This window comes from Athene cunicularia (assembly GCF_003259725.1).
Source record: "Athene cunicularia isolate RWA chromosome 2 unlocalized genomic scaffold, athCun1 chr2_part1, whole genome shotgun sequence".
In the NCBI taxonomy this organism is placed as follows: Eukaryota; Metazoa; Chordata; class Aves; order Strigiformes; family Strigidae; genus Athene; species Athene cunicularia.
In genome coordinates, this window is record NW_020799095.1 from 101,258,972 (window position 1) to 101,275,136 (window position 16,165).

The 16,165-nt window shown below is 38.8% G+C and overlaps 1 protein-coding gene across 2 annotated transcripts in view; it reads left to right on the forward strand.

Annotated features, from left to right (window-relative positions):
• Positions 1-5,805: 5,805 nt before the first annotated feature.
• MYOM1 (myomesin 1) overlaps positions 5,806-16,165 on the forward strand; it is a 75,836-nt gene continuing 65,476 nt past the window's right edge. Inside the window, exons 1-2 of one of the 2 annotated variants that reach the window (XM_026842307.1) lie at positions 5,806-5,920; positions 9,425-9,913. In XM_026842307.1, coding sequence (XP_026698108.1) covers positions 9,489-9,913 — 425 coding nt within the window. In that variant the 5' untranslated portion in view covers positions 5,806-5,920; positions 9,425-9,488. Of the gene's footprint in view, positions 5,921-9,424; positions 9,914-16,165 lie in introns of those variants that run through there. The other variant, XM_026842308.1, reaches the window with a different exon arrangement.

The window sequence follows — 16,165 nt, forward strand, 5'->3', positions numbered from 1 at the left end:
CCCATCAGATCCTTCTAATCTTAGTTCCTGCTTTTCTTCACTGTATCTCCTTCTCTTCAAATACTGAGGTCTTTTTGCATTACGTCCCCAACTTCTGGAAAAGTTTTTCATTCATAACTGATGTTTTAAATTTGATGGCTCTGTCCTGCAGGGAGTATTGAATAAAATAATCAATTTGTAAATTTCTGATGCAAATCTTCCTTGAAAATTTGTTCAGTTTAATTGTTATATTGGAAATAATTTCCAAGTGTGATAGCTTAAGCCTTTTTTTTTTTCTGTTAGGCCACTATCCTTTCATCTAATGGAAACATTTGATTGATTCAAAAGCATTTAATCAATCAATATGAGGACAAGGAAAATGAAAGTTGTTATTGCATACTGGGTGGTAAATTTGTGTTAGCTATGCCTGAATGACTGTGGTAATGATTCTTATGATACCCGAGGCAATTTATTTCTATTATTGCAATAGTGGCTTAAATCTGAGTGAGATGGTATCTACAGATCATTTTCTTTGTAATGAAATAGTGCAGTTAGTTAAACAGACTTTTGATAACAAGAAAGGGGAATGCAATCAATACAAGTTTAAGTGTTCAAGTGTATGGGCTCCCTGGGGGCCACAGGTTCTGCCCATGGGATCCCTCAGGGCAGGTCCTGGCAGTGGGGACCAGTCCCACTGCCCCAGTCAGAAGCAGAGCAGCTGGGGGCCACTGGGGCAGCGATGGGGCACCTTTGTTTGGCCAGTATCTTGGCCAAACTACTTACCTCATGTTTTTGAAGTATATTATCTGCTTTTAAATGCTGTGTAACTAAACTACAAGAGCTCAGATATTATGCCTCAGCCAGGTTTTCTGGCTTTAGGTTATCTGTGGTTGGAGTGACTCTCTGGCCCTTCAGCAGCCATGTGTCAAGGTGTTTTGGCCAGTCTTTCCAAGATGCAAAATAAACAGAGTGAGGGTAACAGAAACTATCTGTTGTTATTGGAATAAAGGTATTGAAGGATCTCTGGTGTTTAGGAAAGTCTGACGCATACACTACGGGACAACATTTAACAACCATTTGTTTCGATATGTAATTTAAAATGATAGGAGATACTATGGATCAAAAAAGCATGTAAGTGCCAAAGGCACTTAAAGAAACGATAAGAATTTTGTGTTGGAATAGCTCTAGGAGTCTGCTATAGGCTCTCAGGATGAGGTTTTAATGTGAACAGAAACCTTTAAGATGTTAGGAAGGAAAGTAAATGTTGCCAGCAACAAACTTGTTGTGGGACACTTCTAGTTCCAGAGAGACATTGCAGAATAAATGTTACTAATAATGGTAAGGCAGATATTTCTGTACAGTGAAAAATCGATCTAGGCACCAACAGTCAGTAGCTTGAAAGGCTTTTGGAAAAATTTAGCTTTAAAACAAGTTTTGATGAAAAAGTTATCAAACATTTGGAGGGAAATGGAAATATAGGTGCAATGTGCTCAGTACAAATAAATCAAGTAACCCATCTACAGCAAGAACAAAATCACGAAGAGCAGATCAAGTAAAATTTTACTTTTTTAATAACATGATAAATAATTTTCCAAACAATAGAAATATAACTGATTGAGTCCATCTGGATTTGATATTTTAACACCTGGAAAACAGTTAAAATGGAGTCTTTACACGAGAGGTATAGGGCAGCCAAGCACTACACTAGCTCAGTAGCTAGACAAACAATACCAGGTTTTGTTGAGAAGGGAAGAATTGGAGGAGAGATTTTAGTAGCAAATGAACAGTCTTGGAAATGATAGTTAATGTTTTTGCTGGTGATCTTATTATCAAAAAATAGGTGCTAATGTAATTTTCTGACTACATAACATTGAGGGGCATCCGTCCTGCAAAGAAGGATTAGAATATTATATGGGATTAAGGTTTAGAGTAGTAGAGATGAAATTCAGTAGTACAAAGTGTAAGGTCATAAGATGTAAGATGTGCCTAGATTGCCTCAGCTGGGCGTGACAGAGGACTAAAGAGATCTGAAGACATTAATCAGCCAGGATGACTGTAAGATGCCAATGTAATGTATGTGTGAAAAAGGCCAATGCAATTCTAAAGTCTATTGGTTAAGGTTTTTTTCCAGCAGAGACAGAAATGTGTCACAGTATGAGAGTAACCCTCTCTAATGGAAATTCCTCTGGAGTACTGTGTATAGTTCAGGCCACCCGTGGTGCAGAAAGATAACTTCAAGAAGGACCAGATACAGGTGGGTTTTACTATATTTGTGAAAAAATTTTTTCCCATCATTGCCTGTCAGCAGGCAGAAGGAAGGGAAGCTGGGACCAGAGGTGGAGCCATGCAGTTGGCCTGACAGGACATCTCTGCACCTGGAGGAGTCAGCACAGCATGCCCGGGCCTGTGCTCTGCTGTGCCAGGCTGCACTGCAGGTACGGTGTGGCCTTCAGGCTGTGTTGTGCTGCACATACCCCTTGGCTGTAGGATAAACTTTGCCAGCTAATCGCACAGAGGAGCCTGCAGGCATCTCCTGCTTAGTACCAGTGATGACACCAGCTGCATGGCCTTGCCTGTATCCAACAGTGCAGCAAGAAGTTCTCTTGTGAACATCCTTTCTGTTTGAGAGTAAAAATGATAAATAGAGTTGTTTTCTTGTAAGAAAATCCTACAATAGCTCAAATGACTGAAATGGAGAATCCTTTTCTTCTGACAGGGTCTGCATGGTGTGCTGCATGTGGGTTGCAGTCCTGTTTGATGCTACACTGCTTGGAGCCCCCAGCATATAAGGGGATGTAAGATTGTCTATACTATTTTCTTCTTATAGTGTTAGCACTAATACATTACATTTTGACTAATATCTTACAGAGTCTGAGTGCCTTTCTTTCTGGAATAAATAACAGACCAGCACCTCCTGATTCAGCACTCCTAGTGAAAAATTTGCACCAGTGTTGGTTCATTTCCTACCTAATTTACTTCCCCTTACTTTTGCATGCTAAAATAAAATCTGAAAAATAGCTTTCTTATTTAACCTTTGTTTTCAGGTAGAGCAACAATAGGAGGGCTTAGAATCACAGATGGGCAGTGGAGAAAATGGCAATGTCCTGTCCAACCCAGCCTTTGTGTCAGTGAGGAGAAATGCTCTGATCAGAGCTACAGGAAGCTTTAAATGTAATATCTATCCATAGCAAGGAGAAAGTGGTCTTAAGCTTGGTATTCCAGGTGTGAGGCCAGACTCTGAAGCAGCAGTAGGCTGCTCCTAGTCCCTTCTGTTACAAGTCTGACTCTGCATGAAATACATGAACTGAGAGTGATGCAGAGAATAAACTGAAACAGAGATTGACTTTACCTGGAGATTAAGACCTTCTCATGGGTGGTAAGGAAACACAGATCTCCCTTGTCTTCAGTGTTCTATGAAGATGCCTGGTTAGGGTATAATGGAGAATAGCACATCTTCCCAAAGTGATATTTTTTTCTGGAGAAAAAATGTCTGGGCTGAAGTTTGTAAATAAATTCCAGAAGACAACATACATACTCAAAAACTCTGTCCTCCAAAAAATGGTTTTCTAGTTTTACTTAGGACTCGACTCTAGTGAAATAGATGGTCTTGGATGCTGTGGAATTTGACTAATACCCACAGCTACAGGGTGCTGGAGCTCTCAAAGCTTCAGTGGACAAACAGTCTAGAAAGCTCTTTTTTTCCACTGTGTCAGGTTCTAAATTAATCCTCAAGTTTTCCCATTCAGAAAACCAAACTGGTCTCTGGCACTATGTAATTCTAATTAGCAGAAGACAGAACTGAAATTTCCAGAGTATCTCTCTCAGGACCAGTGTGACTAAATACATGTGGATACACAGCACTGCAGGGATTTTGAGACTTACAGAGCTCGGAGTGGTTTGAAACATGTATTTTGATATTCAAATAGGAGTTAAGTGGTTTAAAATTAGCTGTCAATTTTATCTCATTTTAAAGCCAGATAAAAGTGTGTAAATTTAAGTGCCAAAATAATGAAAGAACCCAAAAGATTTTGTGGTCACACTCTATTTCCATTTTATTTACAGAATAAAGAGAGGCAGCACAGAATTTGAAAACTGTATTGGACTTGGTAGTACCATTATATCCAGAAAAACACTGAAAATGTTGTTTAGATTTTTATATCCCATCTGTGATCTATACAACTGTATTGCAATGAGAGCAAAGAAACAAGATGTTTAATTATTTTAATTTCTCTACATCTCTGAATTTTCAAAAAACAATTTGCATGTCATTAAGTCTTTTAAGATGTGAGTGCAAATAACCCACATTGATGGAGTGGATCAGGAGTCTGTAATAGAACCCAGGAGTCCATCCACTGAGGGGCCCCTACCTTCTCTAATTAAAAATGTACATTATAGGACAGATTCTATAGCTCAGTGGCACTGACCTTGGCATAGAATTCTGGGGCAAAGAAAAAGTTATGTTAGTGTTCACATTTTTCATTCTGTCTGTTGCAGGTTTGGCCAGTTTCCTGAGCCAAGATACAGTCTCTATGACTGTACAACTTTTTGCTGGGCGTACTTTCTGTGCTTGGGAGCAAAGACCAAAAAAGCTCATATGGTTTATGTAGTTGAGCAGCTCCCAGTGTAGTAGGTGAAGAGGCATGTGAACTTACTCCATGGTGTAGCATCAGGCAGGAGGTAGCGACTCCCCAGGGAACAAGTAGATAGTGGGGAGAATAAAGAGATTTCAGGTGGAATCAAGGCAGTGAGGTGAAGAAGAGCATACTGGTGTACCATTGTACAGAAAAGCCTGGGACCTGATGATCTCTTCCAGACCTTCTGCTCGTGGTTCCACCCATGAGGGGGAAGGCCCCAGCAGAGGAGAAGGATCTGGAAAGTTCTCAGTTGTGTCACATGGTGGGTACGGTGGAAAGTGGCTATAGCAGAACTAAGAGGGTTAATGTTCTGTCAGTGCAAATGGACAAAATGAAGTAGACTAATCACTTGTATTGAAAAGTACAGTGCAGAGCAGAATTTGTATTTACAATGAAGTCACAGTGTGTTCAATATATTAGACCTCAGGTGATGGAAATTGTTCTGATGTAGTATTCAGCCACACTGATTGTACATTTCTGTGCCAAAATGTTATGACCAAAATGAAGGAAGACAAGCCTATTTAATCATCCCTAGAGGTAATACTGTTTAATTTAGAAACAAAAAGTTGGATCTTAGAGCTGCATTGTTTATATCTACTTAAATGCCTCATGAGGTAATGTTCTTAATTCATATTTTATCTTAAGTAATATGATACAAAAGTAACACTTTTTCAATAGAACAAAGAAAGTACATTTTTATTTAATTGTAACACATTGTATGACTTTATAGAATTTTGCTAACTGCTTCTCTAGATTGTCATTAAGTTGAAATATCTACATTACATGCACTGTGGCTTGACATTAAAAAAAAAGTTACCATAAAATACTAATTTTCTTGAACCATGTCAAAGGTCAATATAGGGACTGATCTTTCCTTGTTTCTGGTTCATGACAGATTTTTTTTTTTTCCTCTCCTAAATCTGATTTAACTAAGGAAAAAAATCCTAGAAATAATTTTGAATAGGAATTTGGATTTTATATGGAATTTAGTGAAGATACTTAAAAGGGAGAACTCTCAGTTTGAAGCTGCTTTCATCGTGTCTTTGCACAGAGATAGCACAGGGTATCGGTATCTGTGTCTCTCCCTCTTCGATGCTATATTTATCACCCCCATGGCCATAAAAGGCCTGGACTGGGGCTCTGACATTCCACTGACTGCAGGCATTATTTTTGTTCTGGACCTTGAAGTCCAGTCCTTACCCCTCGTCCTGACTACCTCTTTCTTTGCTAGCTTCATCATTGCTGTCTTTTTCTGCTATTCATCCACTTGAGAGCTATTCCATTTGCTGCTGTTCATTTGGTCCCTGGTAAGTCTTCCTTTATGACAGGAGATTTTATGTGTTCAATTATTTTTAATCTGACTCTGTAACGTCAAATTGATAGTAGCTTTCAGCTCAGCAGTTATTTGAGTGACTCGTGGAAATGGACTGAAGACCTCTGAGGGTTCAGCTGTCAAACAAAGCAAAGTAGTGCAAGGGTTCACTTATTACCAACTCAGCTGTCCTTGCATATTGTCACAGTACTCTCAAATGAAGCATGGGTTACTAAGATACAGGAGGAATTTATCATGTAACCTCATTTGGGCTTACAGAATGTGTAAATAATCTAAATATTTTCTAGTTGCATAGGCTGTCCTGAGATTTGTAAAGCGATTGCCTGAGCTGAAGGAAATATTATCATTTTTTTTCCTGCTTGTAAGAGTTTCTGTATTTTATCTATTTCACTATTTTCACTGATTGATGGAGTGGATCTTTAAAGAATTACATAAAATGGTAAAAAACGCAAGAGGTAATGCCAATAAAATAACTTCCTTTAATGTGTAGCTACAACCTATGAAGAAATACAGAACTGTCTGTCTGCTCAGTAGTCATTTTGAAAATTTGGTTCCACAGCTGCTAACATATAGCTCCAAAAATTGTGTATTCATCTAAGTACAGCCACTAATATTTTTAGGCCAAGCTCTCTGGTTATGAAATGCTACACAGGTCTTGAGAGGGGGTGTTGCCTTCACACTAAAGGGGGGACACAAACTAAGTAGGTACAGGTAGCATGTATTTTATGAAACTTAATGAGACAGGAGTCAATCCGATAATAAGACAGTGCTCCAAATAGGAGCAAAACTGTCATGAGGTTCAGATTTTCTTGCCATCTCAGATAGTGTCAGACTACTATATCTGATCAGACTAGTGCAACTAACTGATCCTGACCTGTGAGCAATGCTTGATGTTTCAGAGGAAATATAAAACATAACTCATAGTGTGATAAAATACCTATAAAAGGAGTTTCCTCTTATATGACGTGAGTCAGAGTTGGCCTTTGATTTGAACCAGAAGAGCTGACTTGGTGTTCAACTCCTCCCTTACTGCCTTATTTCTTACTTTTATCGTAGAGTCCTCCACTGAGGACAGTGAGGTCTAGACCTTTTATGTTTGGAAGAAAAAGGTTGCCTTTGTACATTTTAAGCATGCTGACTTTAAGTCTGCGGCTTGTTCTTTTGCTCTAATAAGATGTAAATAAAACACCTCATTTAATTTCTCCTAATGGGCAACACATGCAGTGCTTTGTACTTTTAGATCATCTTCATTACTCTGAAGCCTGGAAGGTTGTGGGAATCCCCAAGGGATAGGATGGAATGAATGTCTGTTAGCATTGTGGCTGTTGTATCCATGATGAAGCCAGCCAACGCTGCAAATAAAGCTGGTGTAGATGAAGAGAGACAACTGTAGTACTCTGCAGAAGGAAAACAGGATGTTCTCATGTTCTTTCCCGTTCAGGGTGCAAGACAATACTCATGTGTACGCCTTAACTTTGCTCAGCAGAGATTACAATGGCTTGCAAACACTAAAGCTAGCTCTGAGGAGCTGGGAGAGAAAGCAATGCAGAAAAACGGAGAAGAAATCTTCTGAAACTAGGGAAATTAAGAGGAACTACATACTACTGGAAGCTAACAAAGTGAAATAAGTAACAACGCAAAATATTGATGGGCATTAGGAACAAGGCTATTAGCCAGAATAATTGTGCTCTTTAGACTTACATGAAAAAATGGCCAGCAGGAGAAATAAAGGAATTAAAAAGGAACATCAGTTTTTGCCATAGAGAACAATGGGCTACCACTTTTTCCCATTCCTCCCCCTTTCTCAGATAAAAATAAAGTAAATGTCTAAACTGGTCTCCTTGAAGTCACAGTTTCACTGTGGTCAAGATACCAGCCATTTCGGTTTACATACTTAAAGACTTCTGAATGACTTTCTTGTTGACTTTCTGCAAACAAGTGATCTGTTCTGTTATCACAAAGAGCAGTTCCCCTGAGAAACTCCTGAAATATAAGAAAGTTGAAACATTGGGGTTTTTTTCAAAATTTGTCTTAGTCAGGGTGAGTACCTGAGCAGTTACCAAAGAGAACAGTTTGCAATTTGTTGCCTTGCTATTAGAACCAAATACTAAAGAAGCAGCCAAGGACTGAAATCTAGGAAGCATAAAGACCAATGAAAATGTATATTGATTTTCATGAAATCATGATTACTCTCCAGCTCTGTAAGTGTATGTTATATCAAAACAGCAGATCATTATTCATCAACATGAAAAAAAAAAAACCCAAACACAGAAGTAGAACAAGTCTGTTATTGTTGTGATTGATATTAAACCCCCCCCCCAAACCAGTAACAAACACCTCTCACCATTGTTTTTGGATCTTCTTTAAACTGTTCTAAACATTTCCCCACTGTAGCTCATTTCTATTCACCTTTTTAGGGACAATCCTAGCCATGTTGTAAGCCTAATCACAATTTACAAAAGAACAGTTACCACAGGAATTGGTAGAGGTAAGCTTGCATGTCAAAGAAGAAAAAGTCAGTTTTAGCATCAGCAAAATAAAACATTAGCAAAATAAAGACTGAATTGCCATCTTTAAAAAACCCTCAAGGGAAACCCTTTCTGGACTCAACTGTCATCCCATGTTGAGAGGGGAACTACCTCTCACCTGATCAAATTTCCTACTACAAGCAACTGCAAGACAATCTACTGATGACTGTGCAAAGTAAAACTTAGATGGGGCTATAATCTGGAGGAAGTTTCGTGATGATCTTGAACATGGCATTCTAGGTTAAAAAAAAAGGTCATTTAGGCTGAGGAGCATATTATTTTACTCACTGCATACAGACTGTACCCCTGATTAAACTGTAAAAGGATGATAAGCCATTTTAAATGGATCTCTGGTAGCACATACAAAATAATCAATGTAATGCCCATTTACAGAAGAAGTGACATCTTTCTCAATCTTAACGGTTTTAATTCACTGTTAAGATATTAAACAGAATATTAAATTCAATCTCAAAATTGGATTACAATAATTAATTAAATTTTCATGTATTTTTATTTCAGCTTATATAACCTTGTTGGAATTTCTCATACCTTTTAAAAAAATGTATTAGTTTATCATCTCTTTTGTAATTTAATAAAAGATATTTACACTATCTCTGAAGAAGCTGACCACATAAAATTTCATTAGTTTGCAGTAATGAGTGGAGAAGTGGAGAATGTAGTACTTGAATAGTTTGCAGTAACAGGGAGACCAACTACAAATGAACAGACAATAGTGCAAGGTTTTGTGTTCATGATGAATGACATGAACTTTTTGAAATTTAAATACAAACCTGTCTTAAAGTCTAGAACACATCATAAAAAGATAAGCCTAAATTTATTGCATTTGAGTTTTGAAGTTTTAAGTTCTGTGTTTGTGTTGTGTATTATTTGTATGCTAACTCAGAAGTTTCTTTGACAATAGTCCTTGTGTTTGATCTGTTCTTTTTCAGACACTGTCCCGTTTATTTACATTCAGAAACGTGCAGTAAAAAACAAAATTAGAAGACGCCCATAATGTCTTTACCTTTCTACCAAAGACACCATGAGCACTATGACCGTGCATACCGCCATAAAGCGCTGCAGTCCACTGTAAGCCAGTACCAAAAGGAAACAAAGAGCAAATCTGCTGTCTATGCTCAAGGATCTACAGCTTACTCCAGGGGCTCTGCAGCCTATCGCCATGCATCTGCAGCAGACTTCAGCCTTGATTCTTCAGCAGCATATAGCCATGGCTCTTCAGCCTATGACCTTGAGTCAGCAGCCTACAGCTATGGATCTACAGCCTATGATCACTCTGCGGCACAAAGCAAAAGATCTGCTGCCTACAGTCTTGACTCTGAATCCCTCAGCAAGAGCTCAGCTGCCTACAGGCATGGATCTGAATCCATCAACAAGCTGGCTGCAGCCTACAGGCTGGGGTCTGAAGCCTATAGTCTTGGGTAAGTAAATCTGTCTTTGGAACAATATTCTGAAACAAAAATGTCCAACAACCTCTCATTGAAATCAATGGCAAAACTCTCCTCCTCTTCCACAGAAATTGTCTCTGTAACTTGGTGTTAATGTATTTTCCAGGCTTGGTGTTTTCCTTGGACTTTGGCAATGGGAAAGACGGCTTAGTTTGCTGGACTAATTCGTGTGTGATGGTTGGATTGGCATAAGCAGAGCACTGGTGATGCTGATGTAACTGAATGATGACATATTCATGCTCCAAACTGGTTAGGCATGAGCCACCTCTCCTTCCAAGCTGTTTAGCTGTATTTTTACAGCTGAATTTAATATGCAGTGTTGAGAAAGCTTTTGCGTTGAGTGTGGCTCTTATCTGGCCAGGTTGGAGCACTAAAAAAACTTAGGGCTGTTCACGCAAGTTTGAGCTGACATGTCCATACATCATTAAACAATTGTGCTTTGGCCTAATGGTTTCACTTTTATGCTGAGTGATTAAAATTGAAGTTTTCACACCATATATCAGTTAAGGCATACTATTTCCAAAGTAGGAATACCCTGAAGTGTCCATCTTGCACTAGAAGAGCACCTATGCTTAGCTGCCATGTTTTTTTTGTTTAATTAAGATAAAATTACTCAAGCAATTACATTAACAGAATTTTTTAGATATCATAGCCTCACATTATTTGTATGTATCTCAGAGATTTACAGAAATTAGGGAAGTATTAAAGTAAGATTAGAGCAGCTGGTAGCAATAGAGGAAATGATCAACAAATTATAGCCCAAAACATCTGCTCACTGTTATATTAATATAAAATTTAGAATATTATTAGCAGAACTGAACAAGACTTGTCCATCAGAAAATTTAAATTTTGAAAACAGAATGTACTCCAAGGGTTGTGGATAAAGATGGAATTTTGACCAAAACCACTGAGGGAAAGACTACCTGTACTGCAGTAAACAATCCTTGTGATTACAGCCTTCACTTGGTTTTCAGAAAATTCAGGGTCAAGTCTCTATTTGCCAAGGTCTGCTCAGAAATTTGAACATCAGGCTGTTAGAGCCCAGATGAATGACTTGACCACTTGACTATCTCGGGCTGCATAATACCCAGTTGTTGAAACAATTTCACTTGTGCAGATAATTAACTACTGAGTGGAGCAGCGAGAAGCTCATTTATAATCTGATGAAGGGAAGCAAACTGGAGATGCTGGGACTGAGGGTTATGTTTCCAGATGAAGTTGGGTAGGGGAAGATATTCTAAATTTTTGAAGTGATGCAGCTGTGCCTACACACTGTTGCTGACCCTAACCCAAAGCCGCCTCCTTCTCATAGAAAATTTCCCATAAGAAATGGGAACATTACTTAAAGTTGCAAAAAATTATTTACAAAACCCGCTTCTGAGTCCCAGTTACAAACACTTCAGTGGCTCTGCTACCTCAGATTAGTTGCTTCTGAAACCTGTATATTCTCACCAAGAACTACTCTAACATCAAAAAAGTAATATTAAAGGAAATGAAATTTCTTAATTGGGAGAGAATCTAAAACATTTCCAGGTTTCCTGAGGTTTTGTTTGAGATAATAGTTTTTTATTTAAAATAGTGTATTTGGTCATATTTCCAAGCTACTCTGTACTACAAGAGTTGCTAGTAGATTGATATACTATCCTGGTAATCAGAGATGAGAATGTCTAAGCTGTAACTTCTTTTTTATTGTGATCTTGTGCTTGTGTTGAAGGTTTGAAAACTCAGTGCTGCTATGTAAGACTAGGACTCAGGAGATTAGACCCATGCAATTTAAATCTCTCTTGCACAAAACTTAATACATGAGAGAATATGGTTCTGAATGATAATTTCAATATTTAACTAAATCTATGGTTAATATGGCATCTATGTTGGTATTTGTTTGGGTTTTGCAGCCCATTTTGCTGCAATTTGCAAGAGATAGAGTAGAACAAATAACGTGACTATACAGTTAAATGTAGTGCCAGTTTTAAGTAATTGTTTTCAAGTTTGTACTGTTTTCCCCAGATAGCCCAAAACACTTCAAGGGATAATGTGGAGAAAAAAAATGTTATTAAAATAAATAGGGCAAATCAAAAACCTTCTGTTTTCATCCATGTGAATGGAATGGTATAGTAACAACAAAAAAAGATGAGTCTTCAAACTCATTCAGTTTGCAAAAACTAGAAGGGGCCTTGAACTGAAATGCTCTCTCTAAATGACCTACATCAGTAGTGATTGCTTGAAACCTGAATGGCCACATGAATTCAAAACCCGATAAAATTCTTCATCTAACTATTATTGTATATCACTGAATTTTAACATCAAATATATATTTATGTACTATGGATATATTTTTGTGGATAAACCCCATTAAGCCCAACATGAAAAGTATACTATTCAAATATTAAGCTTTTATTCAGGTCACTTATTTTTATCTAAAGTAGCTTCTGCTAAACTACTATACTTGCAGAATTTAAGACTCATCCTTTTCTGTATCCACCGTACAGAAGAGGGTGTTCATAAAGCAATGGTGTTAACATGCAGTTAGTGTTATGTGAGGAATTTATCATGGGAAAACAGTGGAGAAGTGGACTAGGTAAACTGCAAGACCTTGATGTCAACCCAATCCACTGATGTTGAAGCCTTGCTTGAAGGAGAGCTTCAACATTGAAGACAGACAGCTTGAAGGAGCTGCAGCTTGCTTTTTCATGAGGACAAAAAAAGTCTCTGTTTGCAAGTGGTCTGTCCCTTCCCCATATTTCAAGTCTTCTTCACACCATGACAGCTTGAAGAAGTGAAATGAGAGAAATCAAAACTGGCAAAACCAAGAGCAAGTACAGAAGCTTGAAGTTTTGTTGGCTACAATTTGCCAAAGCTGCAAAACCTTGGGCTCCTAAAAGACAGCCAGTGTCACTGTGTAAGGGTTTCCACTTCACCTCTAGCCCTCCCTACCAGCTAATGGGTCCAGCCATATGCTGCTTCTTTGGCCTCCACAGAGCCAGGACGAGTGGGGTGTGTTGCTTCCTCCAAGGAGCAGGCAGGGTCTGTACAGGTGAGGGGTGGCAGCTCTCTCCCAAAAGCTGTTGTAGCCACCCATCCTCTTCTCTGTCCCATCCTCAGGGGCTGCCAGCATGGGGAGGTTACAGCTCCTGTGTGGTTCTTCCCACAGCACAGCTCCATCCTTTTGTGCTTCTGAGAAGCTTTGAGTTAAGTCTGCCAAAACTGCTCATAGCACTACAGACCTGTCACATGGGACTGCTGGATTAAATCCGTGTACCTCTTTTTTTTGGAAGCTCAGTCATTAGCCTTTGTTCAGACTTTCACTGCTTTTCCAGGTGTTATTTTCCTGGCCAGCAGAATCAGATAATCCCATTGTGTCACAGTTTATCTGCCAGCAAATGGGCCAGAGATTTGCTTAGAGAGAAAATAAGTTATTGGTGCAGGTCAGGTATTTGCATATATTTTGCAGGTCAAGCAAAATAACAGAGAAGACATGGCATAATTCAGGTGAACCAAGCAGAGGAGAGATGCCTTTCTAAATTGCAACTAATTAGGCTGCCAGACAGTAAGAGTGAAAGTTTTTCTGAGCAATATTGTAATCAGGATTGGGACAGGGCTGAGTAAATAATAAACTTTAAGAAACATGAGAAGACCATGATCTTGGCACTGCTTATCCTTTGGTTTATTATAGGTGAGGGATAAGACGATGGCTTCCAAACATCATAGCCAAGCATGGAAATTGTTTTGATGAGACCTGCTATGTGGAAACAATTCCCCTTGAAAAATTTGTTGTGGAAGCTGTGTTAGTGAACAGTGCCATTATTGCCAGCAATATTGCCTGGGCTTGTGACAAATCTGTCAGCAACTTAAAATGAATATAGTCACCAGAAAGTGCCTCTCATCTTTAGAGGCTGGTTTTAAAAAGCTCTCTTCTGAAATTTTTTTGTTTTCTTTACTGTAACTGGGTTTGCCAATCCGCTCTCTCCTCTTTACAGTCAGTAAATTCAAACACTGCGTATTAGGAGAGAAGCAGCTGCTAGAAAGAGAGTCTGGAAAACTGGAAAATGCCTCTTGGCTAATGGAGCTCTGGCAGGTACAGCTGGTACAGCTGTGTGTGTATACCAAACGCATCCCATTCTGCTGTCAGAATAAAGTGAGAGAGAGAGATAACAAAAGCATGCTAAGGACAAGATACATGATTTTCTAGAGGTATAAAAGAGCTTTTCATGCAGGGGTGGAATAAGTAAGGGATAGGGTGTTACAGTCCACTCCTAGAACACATTTCTACATCAGCTGGACTCAGACTCTCTTTGTTCAGAGTGGAAAACCTGTCCCTTAGGTTTTTCAGCACAGAAACAAGGGCAGTACCAACATATTGAAGTATATTTCTATCTGAGAATAAGACACTGAAACAAAACCTCTGTTTGGAAGTTTCAGAGACTCTGCACAGTGTTGTTGTCTTTAGTTCCTCTGTTGGGCTAGAGGGAAAAGCTAATAGTGTCTATCTGTTTTTTACATCTCTACAGGACAAATCCTGTGCCTTTTGCATTTGCAGTCACCCAATGCCCACTTCAGTGACTCTACTGAGAAACTAGGAAAATGCTGACACTGATATTTTAATGTGCTGAAAACCATCAAGAAATGAGGACAGTAGGGTTGGGTCACCAACCTTGATAAGGCAGTACAGATAGTATCTGACCTGGAAAAAAAATACATATGCTAGCTGGGTGTATCAAGTGAGGCTGAAAGCTGTTAAAAGGTCATGATACTGTTCCTCCCTGTGAAACTAGAGAGCACCGATACCCTGCTCCTTCTCCTCCAGGAAGATTCTGTTCCACATATCAGGTAAACGGTTGGAACATTTTAAAATAAAGGGCAAGATTTTAGATTCTGGTTCAAGAAAGCACAATCCTCCTTTGGGCTACCTAAATAATGGTTGTAGGCAGGGTTTGGTTTCTGTGTTGCACAGGAAGAAATTGTAATAAGAAAAAAGGAAAAAGGGGAAATTAACCTCGTGATAGAAATAGTGATCAACTTGTTTTGTCATGCAAAGAGCTCCATTTGAATATGCATTTCTACTAGCCTCCATATAGCTCTGCCTGAATGGAAGCAAATGATAAGAGGATTTGGAAAGGAAAAACATTTTCTGCTGCTTCAAATTTATATCTCAGCTCTTGGTTTATGCAGAGAAATTCTGAAAAGATTTTGGAGTGACTCTGGATACCTCTCTAAAAACACCAGCCGGATGCTCTGATGTGCTCTGAAGCAATTAGAAGTTTAGCAACAGCTGTGAGAGAAAGTGAAAACAAAGCAGAAAGCATATTGTGTCTGTGTGTTAATCCAAGGTATGCTCGTAGCTGAAATACTAGCTGCAGTTCCTTCATCTCAAAAAATACAGTCAGAAACTAGGAAAGGGTCAGATATCAGCAAGGAGGGTAGTAGGAGGTGTGGAATACATTCCATCAGAAGGTAAGACACCAGGGCTCTTACCTTGGGAAGGAGGCAAACATGGGCATGTAACACTGATGTATAAAATAGTGAAAGATGTGCAGAGAGTGAACAAGGAACGATTTTTCACACAGAGTGGCAAGTGAGCACAAAAGAGATTATAAATTGGCAGATTAAACCAGGTTCAAAATAAAGTATTATTTTCATATACAAATAAATTGTTAAGCTCACTGCTACAGCCAGGATGCAACCTCTGGCTCAGGATGTCAGGCCTTTGCTTGAAACCAAAAAGATTTGTCAAGGGAGATATTTCTCTACATAAACCTTCTTCTTACCTGCTCTTGACCACTGCTGGAATAGGAAACTGGTCTAAAAGCACCATTGGTATTATTCAATGAAACATTTCTCACCAGGGCCTTACTTAGTCCAGCTCAAGTTTCTGGAAGAGCAAATGACTGAAATAAATTGGTTGGAGCATTGCGTTAGCAATCTGAGAATGGTAGAAAATTACAGGATCCACATGGATCCATTATTCAGCTCACATTTATCATCTGCACTTTTGGTAGCTGAGTGCTCCCTCTTCTGTACCACTACAAAGTATTGGGACACAACTGTTGCTCTATGAAGATAGAATAACAACTCTCACTGCAGCTGCCCCTTCCAGAGAAAGAAGAAGACAGGAAAAGATATCTAGAAAGGTGCTTTTCTGGTCCTGAGCACATACACACAAAGGCCAATCAAAGGATGCAATAACATGAAGGATTCAGGAGTAGTAATCCAGAAAATAATCAGGTG